Source organism: Argopecten irradians, chromosome 2, assembly GCF_041381155.1.
Source record: "Argopecten irradians isolate NY chromosome 2, Ai_NY, whole genome shotgun sequence".
In the NCBI taxonomy this organism is placed as follows: Eukaryota; Metazoa; Mollusca; class Bivalvia; order Pectinida; family Pectinidae; genus Argopecten; species Argopecten irradians.
The window spans coordinates 57404409-57428955 of NC_091135.1; the positions used below are offsets into that span (position 1 = coordinate 57404409).

General features: G+C 35.1%; 1 protein-coding gene across 1 annotated transcript in view; it reads left to right on the forward strand.

Annotated features, from left to right (window-relative positions):
• The window catches only part of LOC138316043 (DNA repair-scaffolding protein-like), a 34627-nt gene that overhangs the window by 4750 nt on the left and 5330 nt on the right, over nucleotides 1-24547 (forward strand). The window contains 13 exon segments of the mRNA XM_069257516.1: nucleotides 1496-1585; nucleotides 5486-5682; nucleotides 5978-6078; nucleotides 6357-6549; nucleotides 11111-11301; nucleotides 11645-11715; nucleotides 12238-12351; nucleotides 12354-12454; nucleotides 12682-12834; nucleotides 15794-16154; nucleotides 20318-20374; nucleotides 20812-21004; nucleotides 23446-23619. Of these exon segments, the coding sequence (XP_069113617.1) occupies nucleotides 1496-1585; nucleotides 5486-5682; nucleotides 5978-6078; nucleotides 6357-6549; nucleotides 11111-11301; nucleotides 11645-11715; nucleotides 12238-12351; nucleotides 12354-12454; nucleotides 12682-12834; nucleotides 15794-16154; nucleotides 20318-20374; nucleotides 20812-21004; nucleotides 23446-23619 (1996 nt within the window).

Consider the following 24547-nt stretch of genomic DNA (forward strand, 5'->3'; position numbering starts at 1 on the left):
TGAGAGAGTGTTTGATATCTTTGATTTAATGTGAGAGTGTTTGATATCTTTGATTTAATGAGAGAGTGTTTGATATCTTTGATTTAGAGAGAGTGTTTGATATCTTTGATTTAATGAGAGAGTGTTTGATATCTTTGATTTAATGAGAGAGTGTTTGATATCTTTGATTTAATGAGAGAGTGTTTGATATCTTTGATTTAATGAGAGAGTGTTTGATATCTTTGATTTAATGAGAGAGTGTTTGATATCTTTGATTTAATGAGAGAGTGTTTGATATCTTTGATTTAATGAGAGAGTGTTTGATATCTTTGATTTAATGAGAGAGTGTTTGATATCTTTGATTTAATGAGAGAGTGTTTGATATCTTTGATTTAATGAGAGAGTGTTTGATATCTTTGATTTAATGTGAGAGTGTTTGATATCTTTGATTTAATGAGAGAGTGTTTGATATCTTTGATTTAATGAGAGAGTGTTTTGATATCTTTGATTTAATGAGAGAGTGTTTGATATCTTTGATTTAATGAGAGAGTGTTTGATATCTTTGATTTAATGAGAGAGTGTTTGATATCTTTGATTAATGAGAGAGTGTTTGATATCTTTGATTTAATGTGAGAGTGTTTGATATCTTTGATTTAATGATAGAGTGTTTGATATCTTTGATTTAGAGAGAGTGTTTGATATCTTTGATTTAATGAGAGAGTGTTTGATATCTTTGATTTAATGAGAGAGTGTTTGATATCTTTGATTTAATGAGAGAGTGTTTGATATCTTTGATTTAATGAGAGAGTGTTTGATATCTTTGATTTAGAGAGAGTGTTTGATATCTTTGATTTAATGAGAGAGTGTTTGATATCTTTGATTTAATGTGAGAGTGTTTGATATCTTTGATTTAAAGAGAGAGTGTTTGATATCTTTGATTTAGAGAGAGTATTTGATATCTTTGATTTAGAGAGAGTGTTTGATATCTTTGATTTAAAGAGAGAGTGTTTGATATCTTTGATTTAATGAGAGAGTGTTTGATATCTTTGATTTAATGTGAGAGTGTTTGATATCTTTGATTTAGAGAGAGTGTTTGATATCTTTGATTTAATGAGAGAGTGTTTGATATCTTTGATTTAGAGAGAGTGTTTGATATCTTTGATTTAGAGAGAGTGTTTGATATCTTTGATTTAATGAGAGAGTGTTTGATATCTTTGATTTAATGAGAGAGTGTTTGATATCTTTGATTTAAAGAGAGAGTGTTTGATATCTTTGATTAATGAGAGAGTTTGATATCTTTGATTTAGAGAGAGTGTTTGATATCTTTGATTTAATGAGAGAGTGTTTGATATCTTTGATTTAAAGAGAGAGTGTTTGATATCTTTGATTAATGAGAGAGTTTGATATCTTTGATATAGAGAGAGTGTTTTATATAGTTGATTTAGAGAGAGTGTTTGATACCTTTGATTTGGAAAGAGTTCAAGCTTTTGATATCTTTGATTTTGATATCTTGAAGGTATCTGAGATTACAGCAACCATTTGCAGTTACGAGTCAGAAGAATCAAGACAATCTCATTCACAAAAGAAAACTGATGGTAGAGCACAGGTTAGTTGTATCATTTCAGGTTCGCTGTAACTAAAATTAGATTACAGTCAGGTTCTGTATGACCTTATTACAAGTAATTTATTTTGCTTATACATGTATCTCTGTTATCGGTTATTGATTGATAAAAAAAGAGAGATTTATTTCAATATACAATGATATAGCCTTGAAAAACTACATTATATAAAGAATTCACATCCATTGAAATGCAGTATGATCTTTATTTCTACAGTTTACAGGCCATCTGCCTTTAAATAACAATTTTATTGCTAACCCTATCTTTATGACTATACAGTCGAGACTGTCTTATGTGACTTTCCAAGGGACTATTACAAAATGTCACATAAGACAGGGAGTCACTTAAGACAGTCCAACCGCAACATTACTGTTTGAAAATCTGTAGTTAATTGTCTTCAAATACATTCTTGTTTATTAATATATAAATTAACCAGATTTTCTTTTAAATAAATTAAAAATAATAAGTATAAATTTAAAAAAGATTTTTTTTTTATAAAAAATCAGTTGGCAAAAATAATACATGTAGATGCGCTTTTTTTAAATAAAAAGAAATTAGTTATAAATACAAGCAGATGCACGTACATTGATATTTGGGTTTAAACTGTGTGTAAGAGGAGAATTATATCTGGAGGGGGTGTAATTTTGGATTAAAAACACAATTTATTTTAAAAAAAAATTCTATTTAAACAAATATTTGATAACCATGGTTTAAAAAACACAAGAAAAAAACCACAAAATCATACCTGTCCTAAAATGACCACTACAAAACAATTGCAGATGTTGTGTAGATAAAAAAAAGAGTACTTTTGTAGAGGTAATATTTTAAGACCTGTGCTTTATTTTGCTGAATTTTACAAATATACTGTACACCGCTACCAAATGGCGGCCATTACCGAAGCCCAAGTCGTGTACATTTGTCTTTACAAGACTGACTGGCATTAGGCCTAGGAGAAACGTTTCAAGAAAAGATAGGGTTGCTGACTTCAGGATGGCAGTTATAATGACTTCTTACTCATATCAAGTAGTGAAATTATGTTTGGTCGTAAATGTCACGTACAAAACGAAAAGAGAGTCACCCACGCCAAGCCATAGATGATACGGTAGGCAAAATAAAACATGCCAATTTATTTAACGTGTACCGTTATTTATTGTCAATGTTTACCATTGTTTATTAAGGAGAAATATCTGGATGGTACCTGACCTATTTAATAGTTTTGAAGCCAAATATTGTGGAAAAAACGATCATTCATGATCCGTCAAAACTGGTTACACAGTAATGTACTCTAATCGTAGTCAACAGTCAATGTTTAGCTCGATGTTCACACACCTTTTTATCGATCATAATTAAAGTGTACACGGAATGGAAAATGATATTTAGATATGTTATTCTGTTTGATCTCCTGGCAAGAATGTTGAAAACCGCATCAAAATCGGCCGCTTCAGTACTGAGATACCGCCCTCCGAAGTGCTCAATTTTTACCTGTATATCAACTGCTAATCAGGGAATCGGCCGCTCACGCTGATTTGGGGGATAACCGGATGTGACATCACGAGGACAACGGCAGTGAGGTGTTTGGTCATATATGTATTCCTAAAATGGGATTACGAGAATTTTACAGATATATCTACAGTATACAGTTATGGTGACGATTTGATTATATATAAAATAGGAAATATTGCAACTGAAATCATGCTTAATACATAAGTAGATTAGCGGAAATTATAAGTTATTTATGTTTCTGGTATAAGCCAGGTGTACCTTGTATAAAAACTTTTAAGTAGAGATCTTATCTCTGTTTTAACAGCTTACTAAATTATCAAACCTGGGGAATAATCAACTTTCATATTGTCATATGAAAAGAGACGAATTCGAAAAATGATGGTCATATAATTATCCATTTGAATATGTTTCTGTATAAATAAAAATTCACTTGGCCTATGGATTTCAAGAATCAGCATAACGAAAAGAAAAGGTGTTAACTGTATTTCATAGTTCAATACACGTAAATATCATAGACATAAATTGGGAGGGGGAGTAAATATAAACAATAAACCACTTGAGAAATTGAATTTAAAATACATAATTCATTTATAGCTGTAACGAGTCTATCTTCCTTTTATAGCTACATGTACATGAATGAGAACGTGTTATTTTATATTCAACAGTACATTTATTGGTGATAGATTATCATTATTAGTATTATATAATGATCGATATTGACCAAAATTCACAAAGAATTGGATATCCAAAATCTAGCAGCTACGAACCAGAAATATCAAAATTCTGACATTGTGCATCATGTTTGCATTGTTCTTTCTCGACATGCCATTTGTAAATAATTTTGTAGTTTCTGTTATAAAAATACATATACATATAACTAGAAATATATATACGAGACAAATGTATACATTGGTCATTTTGAAATATACAATTATGTATACATCTAGTGATTTATACACTTGTTGTATGTTATGTTCGAACGATATTTTACTGTAAACTAAGGATTTATAAGTGTAAACAAATATGACATTATACAACAATTAAATGATGGGCCATCGCTAACTTACCTGAGATCTTACTTTTGACACCTGACGTGAGCTAATCAACGAAGCGTGACAGGTCACTAAACACCTTTCTTTCGTAATCTGGCTATTAGCCCCCTCATTAGTCTCGGCTGATCACGCGTTTTAGTTACTGCAGTATACAGGTAAAGAGATAAACGCAGCACGACATTGGCTATTCGGAAGTACAGTTCTGATTTTGTTCTGCACTTGATATCTGCAACTTGGATTAGACATAAACATCTTCAGTCTTTTTTTCATCTGACTCGTGCATGATTTATTTTTTCAATTAAAGACACTAATAAATGAACTTGAGCGAAATATCAACAAGTCGTCGGATGTATTGTATTATATGAAAGCTGAATGTATTTCGTAAAAAAAAATGGATCAATTTCAGATATAACGCAATTAGTAGACGCATTTACATATATGCAAAAAATTCTGTTTAGAATCATAACTTAATTCGTATGGGTAGGTTATATGAAAAAGTCAGAAATTTGTTAAGCGGGTTTGACCAGTACAACGACCCGAGTCGGGTTTTGGATAACATAGTCAAGAATCCTTTACATAATATTCATGTATATGTGGTTCCAAATACTGTAGATTTATAACGTACGTGGATTATTATACACATTATATTGTGTATAATTGTGCAGAAATCGCGCAGAAATGTTCATTTATCTATGACAGGTTCATCAATATATGCATGGTATAAATCCCTATTTTCAAGCGTATTCCAAACTCATATCTGTGATTGAGGATATATTGAATAGGTATGGACATGTACACAGGTACTTGTGTCTGTAAAAATCGATATTTACAAACAGATAGATGGCATCCACAGAAAATCGCCACTCTTTCTTATGCGAGTAGAGTAGGTCCCGTTGTCCTTGTGACGTCACAGGTCAGGGGTCCCGAATCGGGGTCAATGGCTTGGGGCTTCAGGTGTGTTCTAGAGAAAAGTCGCATTATCTCTAATACCGTATTCGCTATGAAACTCGTACTTTCTCCATTCTAAATTTTATACAATGACACATTTATCAAGCCTTATATACCAAACCATTCCGTGTACACTTTAAGGCCGCAGGCGAAGGAAAAGTCGCTCAAGACAGACCTTTTTTAGTTTTGGGGTTGTAAAAACACGGTCGCTTGTCACGTATATAAGACAGGGAGTTGCTGAAAACAGACCAATTATATAGCAAATTACGTTGGGGGGTCTCAAGTAAGGTCACATAAGACAGGGAGTCGCTACATACAGGGGGTCGTTCACACAGTCTCGACTGTACTTTAAGTTTGTCCCATATTTTACCTTGGATATTTAAGGTTTCTTCTGAGGTATCTCAGGATATAGAGAGTATGAAAAGTGAATCTCCTGCTCCCAGCCAAGCATCTTCAAGTTCAAAGGTCAAAGCCAGTGATTGGGTGAAGACTTTGAACTTGAAAACACCTTCTAAAGACTCGCAGTCTAGTGATATTGACGTTTTAGAGGATTCGGCGAAAAAGAAAAAGAAATTTAAAAGGTACTTTAAAATCAATACATGTTTTTAATCAACAAAATCAATAAATTATAGTTTAGACCAAACATAAGATATATTGATTGGAATTTAATGGCCGTCTCTGAGAAATTTTGTCTCCTTGAAATTTTAAGGATATTAATTTTATTTAGCAATTGTTTATTTTTCACTTTCCTGATTTCATTAGAAAACTATTTTTTTAAATCAGCTGTAACCAGCTTAAAGGTAAGATGAATTAATTTTCAAAAAACTTATTTTTGTCTCATATTGCATAATTGATTTGTGTTTGTGTATTTGACAGAGGAGGCTTTGCTGATCAACTTAACAGAGTCCAAAAGAGAGACCGATCATCTTTGAGAATATGGTCCCATCAACAGAACTCTGGAGAGACTGGTGTCCAAAGTAAGTCATCAATTGGGATTGGTTTTTGTTTATGAGAGGCTATTACTTTCTTTAACTCCAGTGTTAAAGTCTGTTTCTTTTGAGATAAAGAAACCAATTGAAACTATTAATCCCAGGTCGTACAGCTCAATAACTCAATTCGTATTTCCATGTTCTTGAGTAAACTTATTATCTCCCCTGCTTTTAAAACCATATGCCAAACTCTATGATACAATGAATGCTAAGATACTTAAAAATTATTAGGATGTTTTCTAAATTTTCTGTTCTATTTTCACCAGAAGCTACATCCACATCGAAGATAGTCACCGTTGAAGTTGTAAGCTTTGAGTTGCTCTACTCTGTCCACCTAGCCCGCTGTGACGTTTTGGCGGGACCAATGGAGACTGGTCAGATTTTAGTGCTATTTTCTACCGCTGTAGTCCAACAACACAGCCTACAGGAGGGCAGTATTGTCCTCATCCATCCACCATGGTAAATTATCCTTGATCATTATCCAGTTTTCATAAAATAATCTACACTGTAGTAAATTTTGTTTGCATCAGCCTGCTTGAAGAGTGACTGGTGTAAATGAAAAGTATTTTATTAGGTCACCTGACCATAGGTCATGGTGACCAATTGCAATAGTCTTTTATCCGTCGTCGTGCGTTGTCCCTTAACCTTACTTTGTAAACACGATAACTTGAGTAAATATAAACTGAGCTTAATGAAACTTTGTATGTGGACTCACATTGGAAAGATGTCGGCTGAGTTAAAAAAATCAGCTTGATTCGATTGTAATTTATGGAGTTATAGCCCTTTGCACTAATGGTTTTTATTAGATCTTTGTTGTGAACATGATAACTTACGTAAATATTCACCAAAATTAACGAAACATTGTAAGTAGACTAACATTAGAAGAAACAAGTATGAGTGTTCGTTAAAACCAACCGATATTGATTGTTAATGGGAATGTTATCACAAAAGAGAGAATCATACGTTTAAAAGGAATGGATTACAGCAAACTTGACTTTGTTACTGCTTATAAACGTATTTTAGTTAGTTAGTAGTTGCGTGAATGTTCTTGGGGATGTTCTCGTCTGCAACCTACATACATGTACGACCGATCGCTTCCGGTTACGTCAAGAATCAAATTATATGGTCTAATTACACGATGATCAGTCGATGCCGGCCATTATATGACATAGTCATTTTCTAAAACAATACATTGCTTCGGCTTCTTCATACAGATAATTTATGTTATCCGACAACTACATATGTAAATAAAAAAAAGTGTGATTTGAATACGAAACTTTCTCTTTAAATCTAGCTCTGCTTGTTTTCCTACAGTAAACAAACCGCGTGCACATGGTAGACCTTCGTTAGATATCTTAACAATAGACATGATTAAATAATCACACCACGATCTCGGGTATAATTACCGTGTACCTATAGCCTTCACATCTGTATACATGCCCCAGGACATGTCATGCAACAACTATGGTACAGGTACGTGTGTATTTCACGGTCGGTTGATCAGACCTCAATTCAATCTATCGGTGTCGCTCAGGTAAGGCCGGTTTTCAGAAGTGTATTTTAGTTACATTTGACTATTCCGATCTCAAAATCGGTCCTGTATTCGGAATTGGGAGGGATCAGTTTTGGGAAGTTTTTATATACTATTAATAAAGAGGAATTCATTCCGTACATGACATCCATGTTCGGTTTCTAGAGGTGATCGGTTTTGAGAAGGTTCGGTTTTCGGAGATTCCACTGTAGTAAATACAATGCTATTTAAAAGAAAATGCGCTATGAAAAGTAGCCCGAAGTTGAGAGAGCCAATCGGAATCAACAGATTTTGGAATTGACCAATCAGAGGCGCCGTAGGTGTTTACACACTGGAGTGTGTAAACATAAACGATAACCAACTGCTATGCAATTTATCACATCAGTTTTCCATTGTGAAACATGCATAGTTATGGGATAAATGTTCTTATTCCATCATAACTGATAGAGTTATTTTCCCTTGAAATAGTAATTATTATTTGAACTTGTGAATATGATAACTTTAGTAAATATTCACTGAACTTAATGACATTTTGTATGCAGACTAGAATACAAAAGATCTTGGGCCAGTTTGAAAATTGGTTTGATTTGATTTTAAGTGAAGGAGTTATTGCCCTTTGCAATAATAATCATTACTGGAAGTTAAAATTACATCCAGTTTCTCATCAGTTTCTCATCAGTCCAACATCCATGGAATGTCTTACAGCTTGTAGTGATGTACAAATGTATTGTAATACATACATATTTACAATAATGGTAAAAAGTTTTAAAAAAAAACCATCCATGATAAATGAATGAATTTTATTTTTATGTTCTTGATTACAATATGTTATGTAAATAGTTTGATGTTCACAAAAAATGTTTCCTATTTGGTGAATTATTTTGTCAAAAGGAACAAAAGACATCAGTTGGTTAGTAAATAACATAACTTAATTTGTATCAAATATCAGGTGACTGTTAAAGGAACAATTCAGTCAGGCTTATTCTGTTACATAACCACTAAGGCATAAATGTAATGTTCTACTTTCCTTATGAAACATTGAACATAAAATATTGACAAATTGCACGTCATTGTTAAGTATTTTAATTGATACCGTTGAAATTCCAAATGGTATAGCAATACGATTAAGAACACAGGGACCTGGCACGAAAATTTTTAACCAATAGTATACATATATAAATATTATAGTATCATTATGAACTCGGCGGTCGAGAAAAACGGACCTATTTTTTTAAAACCGTGATTATTTTAATAAATGGGTTCTATACAACATTAACGGATATCTTACCTAAAAGAGAAATAATTTATCTTTCCGAGAAGCGTTCCGAGAGAACAATGAACATGGCGGTGACGGTTAAAGTAAGTGAGCTATACAATGTTTAAATGGAGTTTCTACAAAGTACGGGTCATGAAACCTCCAAAGGGGATTGTGGATGAACACAGTTATGAGTACTGTTTACCACCACAAGCGTAGATTTTGTGATTTTGGTTTTTTTTTTGAGGTACCCATTAGAGCCGAGACAACATTTCGACCGTACAGGGAAATGTCTACCTAGCATATTTTTCGTAAATTTCCCGATTCATCAAGCCATAACTTCGTCAATACTTGGCCAATTTTGTTCATCAAGCACTCAATGGAAAGATAAATTATTTCTCTTTAAGGTAAGATATCCGTCAATGCTGTACAGAACCCATTTATTAAAATAATCACGGTTTAAAAAAATAGGTCTGTTTTTCTCGACCGCCGAGTTCATACCCTTGATACTATGGTATATATATATGTATACTGTTAGTTTAAAAATATCGTGCCAGGTCCCTGTGATCAAGAAGGTATAATATATACTTGGTACCAATACCCGAGCCAATGTCACCTATGTTAAACAAATGAAATACAGAACCACTGAGGAGTTTGTGAAATGATTTTTAGGCAACGCAATTTACCTAATAATGTAAAAAAAAAAAACACTATTGTAAGAGCGTTTTAAGTAGTTCTAAATGAGCAAGGGCCAGGGTTCGGCATGCAAGACGTCCGACTGCATTGTGTAATGGAGGACAGCGAGCGGGTTTGAACATTTCACATACATTTCACCATAATGGACTTTTCTGGCATATCAAAGTAAAACCAGCTAAACTTATTTCCATTATAATTGGTTTGTTTTGGATGTATGTGCAAATTTCACTGTTCTCTTAGGCTGAAAGGCCCATGGGCGTCTTTTTTATGACAGATTCGTCCTTTCAAGTTTGTGTACAATAAGTGGTTGTGAAGTTTGACCTGTTGTTTTGATAAGTTTTAAAAGTTGCAGAAATTATTAAAAGTCAATGACAAATATGATAAACATTAAAATATAAGATTAAACTTGATTATACAGACTACACACAACGTGACAAAAATTTTTGCTTCTAGAGTTCTATGCTCATATGAAAATGTGGAAGTATTCTATTTTCAGTCACCAACAATAAGCTAGAGCTTGGTTTCACAGCTTTAATGTGTGTACCATTTACTGCACTACAGACATTAAAGATGCTCCACCGCCGACAGAGCATAAATGATATTCTTCATTTGAACAAAAATGGTGTTTAATCGTGTATATATATGCCTAATTAAAACAAAAAATAATATAAAATATTTTATTTCGCCTTTGGTGCATGCGCAATCAGTAGTTCATTCCATATAGGATATAGTGCTACGGAATTTTTTCGGGATGCAATTAATTATTTTTCATATTTTTAACTTGAATTAAAATTAGAAGCTCAAACTTTTTAACTGTGGTAATGGTATAAAGTAAGTAACTTTTGTAACTGAAGAAAAATACTTAATCGTCTGCTCCTGTTTATGATAGTGAAAAAATATCATTTGTCAGCGGTGGAGCATCTTATGCTGCTCCACCGCTGACAGAACTTAAATGATTATTATCATTTGAACAATAATTGGTGTTTAATCGTGTATATATATGTTTAATTAACACAAAAAGTAATATAAAACAATTTATTTCGCCTTTGGTGCATGCGCAATCAGTAGTTCATTCCATTTAGGATATAGTGACACATAATTTTTTCGGGATGCAATTAATTATTTTTCATATTTTTTAACTTGAAGTAAAATTAGAAGCTCAAACTTTTCAATGATTGTAATGGTGTAAAGTAAGTAACTCTTGTAACTGAAGAAAAATACTAAATCGTCTGCTCCTGTTTATGATAATGAAAAAATACCATTTGTCAGCGGTGGAGCATCTTTAATATAATTAATAATACTGCAAATCTCATTATTATGTTTTATTTGTCTTTGGAAAAGTAAAACCTATGCATTGTAATTTTGTAATTCTCAAAATGTGGATAAGATTTGGTTGTAATTAACAAATGTCTAATATAACTTTTAATATCTTGATCTAAAATGTCATTGTGCAAGATATTTGCCAACAATACATGGAGATCAACAGAAGAAAAAGAAAAATGGGTGCTGCAGGCTTTTGTGGCCTTTTGTTTTGATAGGCAGCAGATGGACCTGAAACAGACTCATCAGAAAGTGTTGTTGTGTACAAACTACTGCAAAGTAACCCAAAAAGCTGACCTTCATAGTTTGGAGTCTCCCAAGGTCAGCACACAGTCCAAGGTCAAGGTCAATAAACAGTCACATGATTTTATCAAGGTCAAGGGGCAGTGGAACTGCCCTTGTACAGCAGGTAAGGTTACTTATATAGAGGTTTGATATCTTAAGGTTTCTAAGTTTTTACAAAATTAATATTTTTGTAAGGTCAGTTTAGCATTCAACATTTTTTTTCTCAGTTTTGCAACTTCTATTTTCTTTGTGCTTTCTGTTTCTTTTAAATATTGTTTTGTCAAAATATTCACACATCAATGAACACAACATACATGTAAAGCTATGGTAGCTATAACATCATATAGTATTGTGATAACTTAGTGGTATTGAATTTATTCACCTAGAACATAAGAAGATATTTAATCTTTAGTTATTGGATGTGATCTCTAAATTAATTTAATTTTTTCAAATTTGAAATGTTCCAGACCTAGTGAAGTCCTACCAGTCCTGCCCTGCTCATCTCCTGCCCTGTTTCCCGGCCCTGGCGGTTACCACCGTAATAGTCTTATGTCTTATTTTGTTGCTTGCCTTGAGCTACACTGCTGTAAGATGTACTTGTGACAGATTTGTTTTTCATTTGTCAGGTTTATCACACTTGAACATTCCGAGTTATTTTCTCGTTGCTGATGGCAACCAAGGAAGTAAATCACATCCTATCTACAGGAGATATTTTGTTTAAAAATTTGTTGCTACTGACCATGCAGTCTCTTTCTAAGCTTTTCCAATTAGTATAAAGCCACTTAGAGCCACTTAGCCAGGGGATATGTACTCTTTATTTTCCTTTGCAGTATGCTTTAGTGAGATAAAACCATAAAAAACAGCAATTCCTAAATTGCCTCAACTTAGGACATCAAGTAATACAAGGTCCAACCTTCTCATTGGTATTATGATTACAAGGTCTTCCTACAGGAGAAAAAAAAGGAATTTCTCTATTGATTTCACAGCATGCACACATAACTGTTGTGAGGTACCTGTATAATGTTATAAAATATAATGACATGATAATTTTATTTTCTAGGACACTATATGTAGTGATAAAGAAAGAGCCAGCGACAGCTCAACACTGACAGTGGTAACGTCTACTGAGGCAGTAAAGTCTTCCACAACTGGTACTCCCTCACAAACAATCCTGGAGAGAGTATACACAAACTGGGCTCCAGGCAGGGGGGTCAAGGCCACAGCTTTGTGGGACTGGTACATAGAGTAGTACAGAAACAGATGGAACAGAGGTCAAGGTAATCTGATCAGTATTTTACTTATCACAGCATCTGTTAAAGTTTGATTCATTTGCACCAATTTATATCTTGCAATATGAACTTAGATTCCAGTGCAAATGATAGCAATTTCATATTCAAGCACTACATGTTTCATGTTTCCAATTGCTGCATTTCCTTGCAAAAAGCTGACTACTTTTTGTAATTTATTAATTTTGAAACATCATCCAGCTATTTTGATTTGATAGATGGTGTGTGCTTGTTGAGGATGGCCACGGTACTATGTGTGAAGTGATCCTGCCAAAAGACAGACTCCCAGTGTGCGACGTAGTGTTACAGGGAGAGGGTAAAGTCTTCTCCTTCACAGGACTCACCCTCCACAGTAGGACCAACAGGGAAAGGTAAGTCACAGAGGGGAAAGTAGGTCACACAGGGAAAGGTAGGTCACAGAGGGGAAAGTAGGTCACACAGGGAAAAGTAGGTCACAGAGGGGAAAGTAGGTCACACAGGGAAAAGTAGGTCATAGGGGGAAAGTTGGTCACACAGGGAAAGGTAGGTCACAGAGGGGAAAGTAGGTCACACAGGGAAAGGTAGGTCACAGAGGGGAAAGTAGGTCATACAGGGAAAGGTAGGTCACAGAGGGGAAAGTAGGTCACAGAGGGAAAAGTAGGTCACACAGGGAGAGGGTAAGGTGTTCTCCTTCACAGGACTCACCCTCTACAGTAGGACCTACAGGGAAAGGTAAGTCACAGACGGGAAAGTAGGTCACACAGGGAAAGTTAGGTCACAGAGGGAAAAGTAGGTCACAGAGGGAAAAGTAAGTCACACAGGGAAAGGTAGGTCACAGAGGGGAAAGTAGGTCACAGAGGGAAAAGTAGGTCACACAGGGAGAGGGTAAGGTGTTCTCCTTCACAGGACTCACCCTCTACAGTAGGACCTACAGGGAAAGGTAAGTCACAGACGGGAAAGTAGGTCACACAGGGAAAGTTAGGTCACAGAGGGAAAAGTAGGTCACAGAGGGAAAAGTAAGTCACACAGGGAGAGGGTAAGGTGTTCTCCTTCACAGGACTCACCCTCTACAGTAGGACCAACAGGGAAAGGTAGGTCACAGAGGGGAAAGTAGGTCACACAGGAAAAGGTAAGTCATAGAGGGGAAAGTATGTCACACAGGGAAAAGTAAGTCACAGAGGGGAAAGTAGGTCACACAGAGAAAAGTAGGACATAGAGGGGAAAGTAGGTCACACAGGGACAGGGTAAAGTCTTCTGCTTCACAGGACTCACCCTCCACAGTAGGACAAACAGGGAAAGGTAAGTCACAGAGGGGAAAGTAGATCATAGAGGGGAAAGTATTTCACACAGAGAAAAGTAGGTCTTAGAGGGGAAAGTAGGTCACAGAGGGGAAAGGTAAGTCATAGAGGGGAAAGTATGTCACACAGGGAAAGGTAGGCCATAGAGGGGAAAGTATGTCACACAGGGAAAAGTAAGTCATAGGGGGAAAGTATGTCACACAGGGAAAAGTAGGTCATAGGGGGAAAGTATGTCACACAGGCGAAAAATAGGTCATAGAGGAGAAAGATAGGTCACCTAGGAAAATGTAGGTCCTGCAGGGGAACAGTAGGTGATAGAGGGGAGGAAAGATAGATCACAACGGAAATGTAGGTCACACATAGGAAATATAGGTCACACAGGGGAAATGTAGGTCACAAGGTAGATCTTCGAGGGAAAGATAGGTTATACAGGAAAAATATAGTTTGTACAGAAATGATAGGTCATAGGGGAAATGTAGGTCATAGGAGAAGTATAGGTCAAACAGGTCTAAACTAGGGATGTCACGGTTCATGTTTTTTCAGCTCGGTTCGGTTTCAACTTTTTTTGATCGGTTTTCGGTTTTTTTCGGTTCGGTTCAGGCAAATCTCAATTACACTTTTTAAGTCTATTTTCTATCAAAAGCAAGTTCTGCTTTAGATTTAAAGATGGTATATCACTTAAACAAATGGTTTTTTTTTCTTTATCAAGATTTCACTTCTAATTAAAAACATAATTTATTGCGCCCTGAAAAATAATCCACAGCACTATATCCTATATACATTGAAGTTCTAAAAGTGCATGCAGCAAAGAAATTCATTAATTATTCTATATCATTTTGTGTCTTAATTAGACATATGACACGATTATAATACCAATTTTTGTTCAAATATTGAGTATCATTTATGATCTCTCAGCAGTGGCACATCTTTAAAAAACATAATTGAACATTTTCTTATCTTTTTAACTCTTTCAGTACTATTGACACATTAATCAGTCACAGAGAGATATATGTCCTCGTATCCTTTATGATACATTATTTCGCCACTAAAACTTTTCTCGTATCCTTCATGACGCATTATTATGTGATGATTGACATGTGAAAAATCGTTTTACCGCAAATCAATACATCGGTATTATCCCAGAAAAAGTGTTTTTTAAAAAGTATTATGCATTTGAATTATAATAGAGATAAAACATTATTATGTACCAGGTGCATGTTCAATCGTAAAATGGTTTAATTCACGGAATATTGGCCGCGACGGAAACGCGATTGTTTACAATCGGCAACACAATATGGCGGCTTGATTTAGCTGCCGATATTCTGCGGGATTAATGTTATCGGAAAAATACATAATAAAAAATTATCAATTATAAAATATCAAACATTTAGTGAAATATATCATTTAGATATTATGTATGTGAAAAATCATTGTCCGCAGACAGCAAAAAACGATCTTCTGAATGACTGAACTTGCACACGTGTTACACATATATGTCGGTCAACAGGTGTATTTCTCGGGATTCTGACAAACAACTTCGCCGTATTTTCAATGAAATAATCTGCAATACAGTTTATACACGTAAATTACAGGTATTATAGGACAGTTATTTTTTTAATGAACCGAACCGAAACTTAGAATTATCGTACCGAACCGAACCGTACGGTTGAATTTTTCGGTTAACCGTATTTTCGGTTAACCGTGACACTCCAGGTCTAAACAGGTGTTATACAATAATGAAGTGGGTAGCATAGACATTAAAGATAAAAAAAAAAGTACAAGAATTATTTTAAATCTTCCAATCTTTGAAATGATTTAATGATTTCTCATTAAACTGCCAACAGATGTGTAGTCATCAAACACATGTGGGCAATACAGGCCATTTGGGCACCTTAATTGCTCAGCTAAGATTGCTTGAAAGTGATTAGTGAATACAACACATTTGATAAAGACAGATTAATGCATTTGATAGGTTAACACAACTGGAGTAAATGACTGAGATTAAGTTCTTTGATTTGACTTTTAGACTTCTTATTCTTGTGTTTCTTTACAGGGACTTTGGCCTGTTCAGTTTAATTGATTCAGTTTGGTCTGGTGTTGTGCCAAATTCACAAAGTCAAGAGAGTGAACAAAACTTATCAGAACCGAACATTTACTGTGAAGACAGCGTCCACACAATTTCAAAACCAGCTAGAATTCTAAGTGAAGGAGGCATTCAAACATCCAAAGGAAATGACAGTGATCATCAAGCACTTCCAGGAACCAGTTCAACATGGACAGTGGAGCCACCTGGGTTTTGCTATATAATGAAGGGAAACAACTCTGTTGTTGTTGAATTAATTCCCAGGGAATCCTCTGGCTTGTTGTCTCGGTATCGCCCTGTTACACTCACGAACTTGTCAAACAGTTGTAAGGTAAGTAATACAGGGAAAATTGTGTAAACTAGACCCTCTGCAAACCGGAAACTTATCCATACCGATTAATTTTTCTGGTCACAGCATATCTATTAATAAATTAAAGTACCAAAAACCTGTATAATCTAGAACATGTCTACTCTAAAGACAAACTTATCTTGGTAAAATTTCTCTACTTTTCTTTGCAAAATTAACTTGGACAAACCGGCAACAATGTTTTCACAACACGTAGCAATCAAAACAAAAACTATCTATCCACGCCTTTGATTCAACTACTACCATGAGGCGCCTACAGATATTTACCTATTCTGGTACATGTACGTGAGATTTACCTATTCTGGTACATCTACGGGAGATTTACCTATTCTGGTACATCTATGGGAGATTTACCTATTCTGGTACATCTATGGGAGATTTACCTATTCTGGTACATCTATGGGAGATTGACCTATTTTTGTACATTGTTGGGCAAGACAGCTAGTGAACTTTTCACTTGCACATGTATTTGTGAATAGTTTTCACGTAGAACAGATAATGATACCCTGCCTCCATTCTGTTTCTGACAAGGTCTGTGACAAGTTATACTGTACTGTGAACTTATTGTTAATTGGACATGTCTTTGTTATGTGTCCCGTGAGGTATGGGAGGAGTTGTTTTCCCAGTGTAATTTGGTACCTCCTACATTCAGTAGGACTCATCTGTTAGCATGTATAACTTATAGCAATACAATTGTTATAAATTGATATCAATAAGGATTGCATAAAACTTAAGTTCAAATGTTCCAAACAACCGAGGTGATTAAAAGTTGAATTGTTTGGTCAGTTTAGTTATATTCAAATAAACCACTTCTCTGTAACTAGTGGTAGTATCCTTCTGAGTACAAATAAACCACTTCTCTGTAACTAGTGGTAGTATCCTTCTGAGTACAAATAAACCACTTCTCTGTAACTAGTGGTAGCATCCTTCTGAGTACAAATAAACCACTTCTCTGTAACTAGTGGTAGCATCCTTCTGAGTACAAATAAACCACTTCTCTGTAACTAGTGGTAGCATCCTTCTGAGTACAAATAAACCACTTCTCTGTAACTAGTGGTAGCATCCTTCTGAGTACAAATAAACCACTTCCCTGTAACAAATGGTAGCATCCTTCTGAGTACAAATAAACCACTTCTCTGTAACTAGTGGTAGCATCCTTCTGAGTACAAATAAACCACTTCTCTGTAACTAGTGGTAGCATCCTTCTGAGTACAAATAAACCACTTCCCTGTAACAAATGGTAGCATCCTTCTGAGTACAAATAAACCACTTCTCTGTAACTAGTGGTAGCATCCTTCTGAGTACAAATAAACCACTTCTCTGTAACTAGTGGTAGCATCCTTCTGAGTACAAATAAACCACTTCTCTGTAACTAGTGGTAGCATCCTTCTGAGTACAAATAAACCACTTCTCTGTAACTAGTGGTAGCATCCTTCTGAGTACAAATAAACCATTTCTCTGTAACTAGTGGTAGCATCCTTCTGAGTACAAATAAACCACTTCTCTGTAACTAGTGGTAGCATCCTTCTGAGTACAAATAAACCACTTCTCTGTAACTAGTGGTAGCATCCTTCTGAGTACAAATAAACCACTTCTCTGTAACTAGTGGTAGCATCCTTCTGAGTACAAATAAACCACTTCTCTGTAACTAGTGGTAGCATCCTTCTGAGTACAAATAAACCACTTCTCTGTAACTAGTGGTAGCATCCTTCTGAGTACAAATAAACCACTTCTCTGTAACTTAGTGGTAGCATCCTTCTGAGTACAAATAAACCACTTCTCTGTAACTAGTGGTAGCATCCTTCTGAGTACAAATAAACCACTTCTCTGTAACTAGTGGTAGCATCCTTCTGAGTACAAATAAACCACTTCTCTGTAACTAGTGGTAGCATCCTTCTGAGTACAAATAAACCACTTCTCTGTAACTAGTGGTAGCATCCTTCTGAGTACAAATAAACCACTTCTCTGTAACTAGTGGTAGCATCCTTCTGAGTACAAATAAACCACTTCTCTGTAACTAGTGGTAGCATCCTTCTGAGTACAAATAAACCACTTCTCTGTAACTAGTGGTAGCATCCTTCTGAGTACAAATAAACCACTTCTCTGTAACTAGTGGTAGCATCCTTCTGAGTACAAATAAACCACTTCTCTGTAACTAGTGGTAGCATCCTTCTGAGTACAAATAAACCACTTCTCTGTAACTAGTGGTAGCATCCTTCTGAGTACAAATAAACCACTTCTCTGTAACTAGTGGTAGCATCCTTCTGAGTACAAATAAACCACTTCTCTGTAACTAGTGGTAGCATCCTTCTGAGTACAAATAAACCACTTCTCTGTAACTAGTGGTAGCATCCTTCTGAGTACAAATAAACCACTTCTCTGTAACTAGTGGTAGCATCCTTCTGAGTACAAATAAACCACTTCTCTGTAACTAGTGGTAGCATCCTTCTGAGTACAAATAAACCACTTCTCTGTAACTAGTGGTAGCATCCTTCTGAGTACAAATAAACCACTTCTCTGTAACTAGTGGTAGCATCCTTCTGAGTACAAATAAACCACTTCTCTGTAACTAGTGGTAGCATCCTTCTGAGTACAAATAAACCACTTCTCTGTAACTAGTGGTAGCATCCTTCTGAGTACAAATAAACCACTTCTCTGTAACTAGTGGTAGCATCCTTCTGAGTACAAATAAACCACTTCTCTGTAACTAGTGGTAGCATCCTTCTGAGTACAAATAAACCACTTCTCTGTAACTAGTGGTAGCATCCTTCTGAGTACAAATAAACCACTTCTCTGTAACTAGTGGTAGCATCCTTCTGAGTACAAATAAACCACTTCTCTGTAACTAGTGGTAGCATCCTTCTGAGTACAAATAAACCACTTCTCTGTAACTAGTGGTAGCATCCTTCTGAGTACAAATAAACCACTTCTCTGTAACTAGTGGTAGCATCCTTCTGAGTACAAATAAACCACTTCTCTGTAACTAGTGGTAGATCCTTCTGAGTACAAATAAACCACTTCTCTGTAACTAGTGGTAGCATCCGTCTGAGTACAAATAAACCACTTCTCTGTAACTAGTGGTAGCATCCTTCTGAGTACAAATAAACCACTTCCTCTGTAACAAGTGGTAGCATCCTTCTGAGTACAAATAAACCACTTCTCTGTAACTAGTGGTAGCATCCTTCTGAGTACAAATAAACCACTTCTCTGTAACTAGTGGTAGCATCCTTCTGAGTACAAATAAACCACTTCTCTGTAACTAGTGGTAGCATCCTTCTGAGTACAAATAAACCACTTCTCTGTAACTAGTGGTAGCATCCTTCTGAGTACAAAAAAACCACTTCTCTGTAACTAGTGGTAGCATCCTTCTGAGTACAAATAAACCACTTCTCTGTAACTAGTGGTAGCATCCTTCTGAGTACAAATAAACCACTTCTCTGTAACTAGTGGTAGCATCCTTCTGAGTACAAATAAACCACTTTCTCTGTAACTAGTGGTAGCATCCTTCTGAGTACAAATAAACCACTTCTCTGTAACTAGTGGTAGCATCCTTCTGAGTACAAATAAACCACTTCTCTGTAACTAGTGGTAGCATCCGTCTGAGTACAAATAAACCACTTCTCTGTAACTAGTGGTAGCATCCTTCTGAGTACAAATAAACCACTTCTCTGTAACTAGTGGTAGCATCCTTCTGAGTACAAATAAACCACTTCTCTGTAACTAGTGGTAGCAACATCCTTCTGAGTACAAATAAACCACTTCTCTGTAACTAGTGGTAGCATCCTTCTGAGTACAAATAAACCACTTCTCTGTAACTAGTGGTAGCATCCTTCTGAGTACAAATAAACCACTTCTCTGTAACTAGTGGTAGCATCCTTCTGAGTACAAATAAACCACTTCTCTGTAACTAGTGGTAGCATCCTTCTGAGTACATATAGAAGGAATATGAGGTTTTGTGATAATGAATCAACCAGGCTTGTTTCCTTTCAAGCTCAATAATAAAAGATCAGTAAAAAATGCAATTGACGACTGTTTAACTGTTATACAATCCTGAATTGAAGCATGACATGCAAATGATAGACAAAAACAGAAATGTAAAATTAATATGATTCTATTTTTCTATCCAGAAGCCAGGAGGAAAAAGATTCTGTTTTGTTGCCAAGGTTTTATCTATTCTCAATATGGTAAGTGAAAGCTTTTGACTGAAATATTAATATCAATATAAATAAATAAATGATGATGATGGTGCCATCGTTAGTGATATATATCCCAAATCATGAATGCACTACATTCAATAGTCTGCTTAATTTTATGTTTCTGCCATAAAATGGGATTGAGGATAAGTAGTTGATGTGTTTACCCATGTCCAACTCATTGGTTAAGGATATAGTGCAAGTTTTGTTTGGCTACCGTATTTTCTTAAAACAATTAGCATTGTTAACAAAGTATTGACAGAAAAAGGGTGATATCACTGGATTATTTTCAATATAATAGTAAGTCTCGTAAGCTTATCTCAGGTCTCAAAACACATTATTTATTGAAAAAAACTAGCTTTATTATATTGATCTTAAATAAGTGCCGACATGACAATTTTTAGCTCAAGTTGATTTTTTTTTCACAGCCTTCAGACAATAGAGACGCTGATGGAAGTCAAGTGACGACATCACCCAGGAGACGGCCTCAGTCTTACCTGTATGTTTGGACTGGTGAGGCTATCAATGGTGTGTCTCCTAGTTCAGTCAGGGTGGCCTATGGAGTCTCTGACAGTGTTTCTGGTCAGGTCATGTTCTTCAAGGATGTCTTTTATCATAAAGGTTGGTATCAAAGCATTAAAGAGATCCCTACAATGCATTTGGTCTTTTGTTTTTCCATCTTTTCCTCAACACATGAGCTTCCTCTAGTTTTATTTCTGACACAACTTGTCACTCAAACTTCATTGTAACATTAAATCATGAGATGATCTTGGTAAGGTAGTGTGAAGCATTTAAAAGATATATGTTATATAAATATCAATCTGTTTTCAGGTGGATACGGTGAGTTATCAACCCAAGTAAATGATATATCCTGGGGCAAAAGGCCGAGGGTTATATCATTTTCGAGGGATGATAACTCACCTCATCCAGCTGAAAATCGGTCAATAACTGTTTTATTATATGACATTTACAAGATATTAATACGGGTTTTCAAAAGACTTTACTACAATAAACAGGATGATATTTGCAAATGTTCTTATACAAAAGTAGTTTATCCATTACATGTAGTATATGGTAAATATGCAAAGGCATCGTGCTAATGTTTTAGACTGGTAGAACCGGAATATTTTATCACTGCACAAACTGCATTCTTGAACGTTTTCCATAAATGGAAGTTTGCATTTGATCAATGTTGATCCTAGTAAACTTATATAACGTCACAATAGTTTATTCTGACGTCATTGAATATAGGGAAACTCCCATTACCCTATATTTGGGTACAAATCAATGTCAAAAGTGACTATGACATCACATCTAAAGGGAGTTTCCCTTGATCTATTTTTGACACAGGTTACTGGACTCGCAAGAGGTTTCTAGACCGAGTCCAGTAACCTCGCGTGCTTTTCGCCCCCCGATTTGGGGGTTGATATCACATGTACAGTTGATGAATACTTCTTTGAAATGTATCGGCCAATTAAAATACAGCAAAAACACCAGTCATATAATGAATGTAAATGGCCCTTTGACCTTCTGTACTACCTATTGATAGAACTGGTCATGAGTTCACATTTACACCTTTGGCCACATCAGGAAAAGTTTGTCTTAATTGGCTCCACCTACCAAGCTGGTGGCCACTTCATGGTGGACAGTAATTTGCTGTATTGTCTTGGTTGAAATTTTACCTAGTAGTTTAAAGTAGGATTCAGTGCTGTTGTAAGGCTTCTCTTTGTATGAAGAACGGGAAGGAGTCATTGATATCTATTTTGTTAATAGTACGTGTCAAATATATAGATATACAGTAAAACATGGTTATAACGAAACTCTGGGGACCAATATAATCAATTTGTTATAAGCATAGTTTGTTATAAGCATAGTTTGTTATACACATAATACATAACGTCATTGTACCCAAATTGATACCAATACACGTAGATTTCTCTTATATGACAGTTGTTGCTTGGTGTGCTTCACTTTTTTCTGTTTTGTTTTCAAAAAGAGCATACAAACTTTATTTTGATGCTTTGTTTTTCTTATTACAATGCTTATTTTCATTGTTAGAACGATTTATATCATATGTCTCGAAATTTCTAGCTTTGTTACATAATGTGTACCCAAATTGATACCCAGCCAAAAAATTGTATAAAATTAAGAAAAATCAGTTTATATAGATTTTTGTGATTTTACTTTATAAAGGGGACGTAGTTGCGTTTAGTATAAGGAGTTATACTGAATACAGTTATACATTTTACTGTAAAAAATGTACAAGTGTTTTCACAACGGTACCTGTGCTAATTTGGTACCTGGTAACACCATGTAATGACTTGTGTGATATTTCAATGATTTCATTTCAGTTTTCTGTGGCATTCACCTATGCCTATATAGTTCCAATGGGTGTATATGTCAAAAGACCACTACCGGTATCAATTATTTTTATTGATTGTAAAAAAAATTCAATGTAAAAAAACTACAAACATAATTATAAATCAGTCAAGTTACAAAACACTTGAATCTAGTAACAGTTTTAGTAAAAATTAAGATGGAGAAATAACGCTATACAAAGAGCATTTTGAATGTGACTAAATAAAAAAATAATGTGTGGCAACTATATTTTATCTATTTCTGTTAAGTGTTTATATCTTAAATTTCATTATTTAAGAAAATTTTCTTTAAGGAGGCCTTACGCTTTGAAAAAACACTATAATAGTACAAACAGTAATTGTCGCACGGCCACATTTCTAGGGATTAACACGTTTCAGACCGAGTTATCAATTTCAAAGTTATCTTTCAGAGAAAATAACAGAAATAGTTACATAAAACGAAGTGTAATTATCAATAAATAATGCATCTTTGGTATCACCACTGAGAAATGAAGTAAACTTTAACAACACAAATGTGAAGGTATTTTTTAATAAGGACCTTGGTGGGGAATGAAATTCTCTACATTATAACCACGAATTCGTTATAAACATGTTTTACTGTAATCAGACCAATGAGCATCCAAGCAACAAAGATGAAATTGTAAGAATTGGTTTAAAAGGTTTTTTTATCTATTGATTCCTTAGACCAACTTTGCTGTGATGTCTTCTCACAAATACTGCCTTGTGCATCTGTACCAGAGAGGTGCCTGACTTCTAAGGCAGAACTAACAGAAGCAGAGAGGAGAACTCATCAAGGGGAGATAACTATTCCAAGTTTATCGTGCGAGCTTCCTGAGTTGGCTCTCTGTAAAGTGCTAGGTGAGTTACAGATGAAGTAAGATTTCACAGTACCAGTGGAATTATTTTGTCTCTGCAAAGAATTGAGGAGCTTTAAAGGGTAAATATGGATCACATCCAACTTTAGTAAGTGGATAGGTGATCTCTCACACATTTTAGTTTAATCAGTATAATGTAATGTTGTAAGTAATACATACATTCGTTTTAAGATTTTGCAACATGTCATTTTTTCTCTGGACTTTTCTTGCTTGCCTTACAGAATGATGAAGATACCATTCAATTTTGATATGAAGGAACAGTTACCATGAGAGTATATGAGAGTTGGCATACTCCTGTAATGTTTGTATATGTTTATATTTACATTTACTTGTCACTTCTACTATAAATTAACCAAGGCGAAGTGAAGTATATGACGGTGTAACTGACACCCAAAACGTGACCATTTTAATGTCACAAATGTGGTGACGTCAACTGATCACCGTCCATGGTGCTATCATGCATTATGAAGATTGTATGCAAACCTCTGGCATCTATATAGACCATAGATGCCAAAGGAAGATAGTTTAATGCTTAAATATACACACCTGATATGCCAAAGGGTCAATTGCGCTCCATTGTGCTGCTAAATATTTGTCTAGTTTCATTGTCCCATATTACTGTTCATATCATAGCATATTATGTAATCGTGTTCGTTTTGTTTGTCTTGAGGGAGATCGCCTCGAAAATATGACTTTTTTTGTCTGCACAGTTGGAATTACTTTCCATATATGTTTATATAGATATAAGCCTGTTCTGTTTTGTAGGTACAATAAGTGGAGTAGATGAGAGTTCGGTGTACTCCTGGGATGTGTGTATATAATTATATAGATATGATCTTGTTCTGTTTTGTAGGTAGTGGAGTAGATGAGAGGTCGGCGTACTCCTGGGATGTGTGTATATAGTTATATAG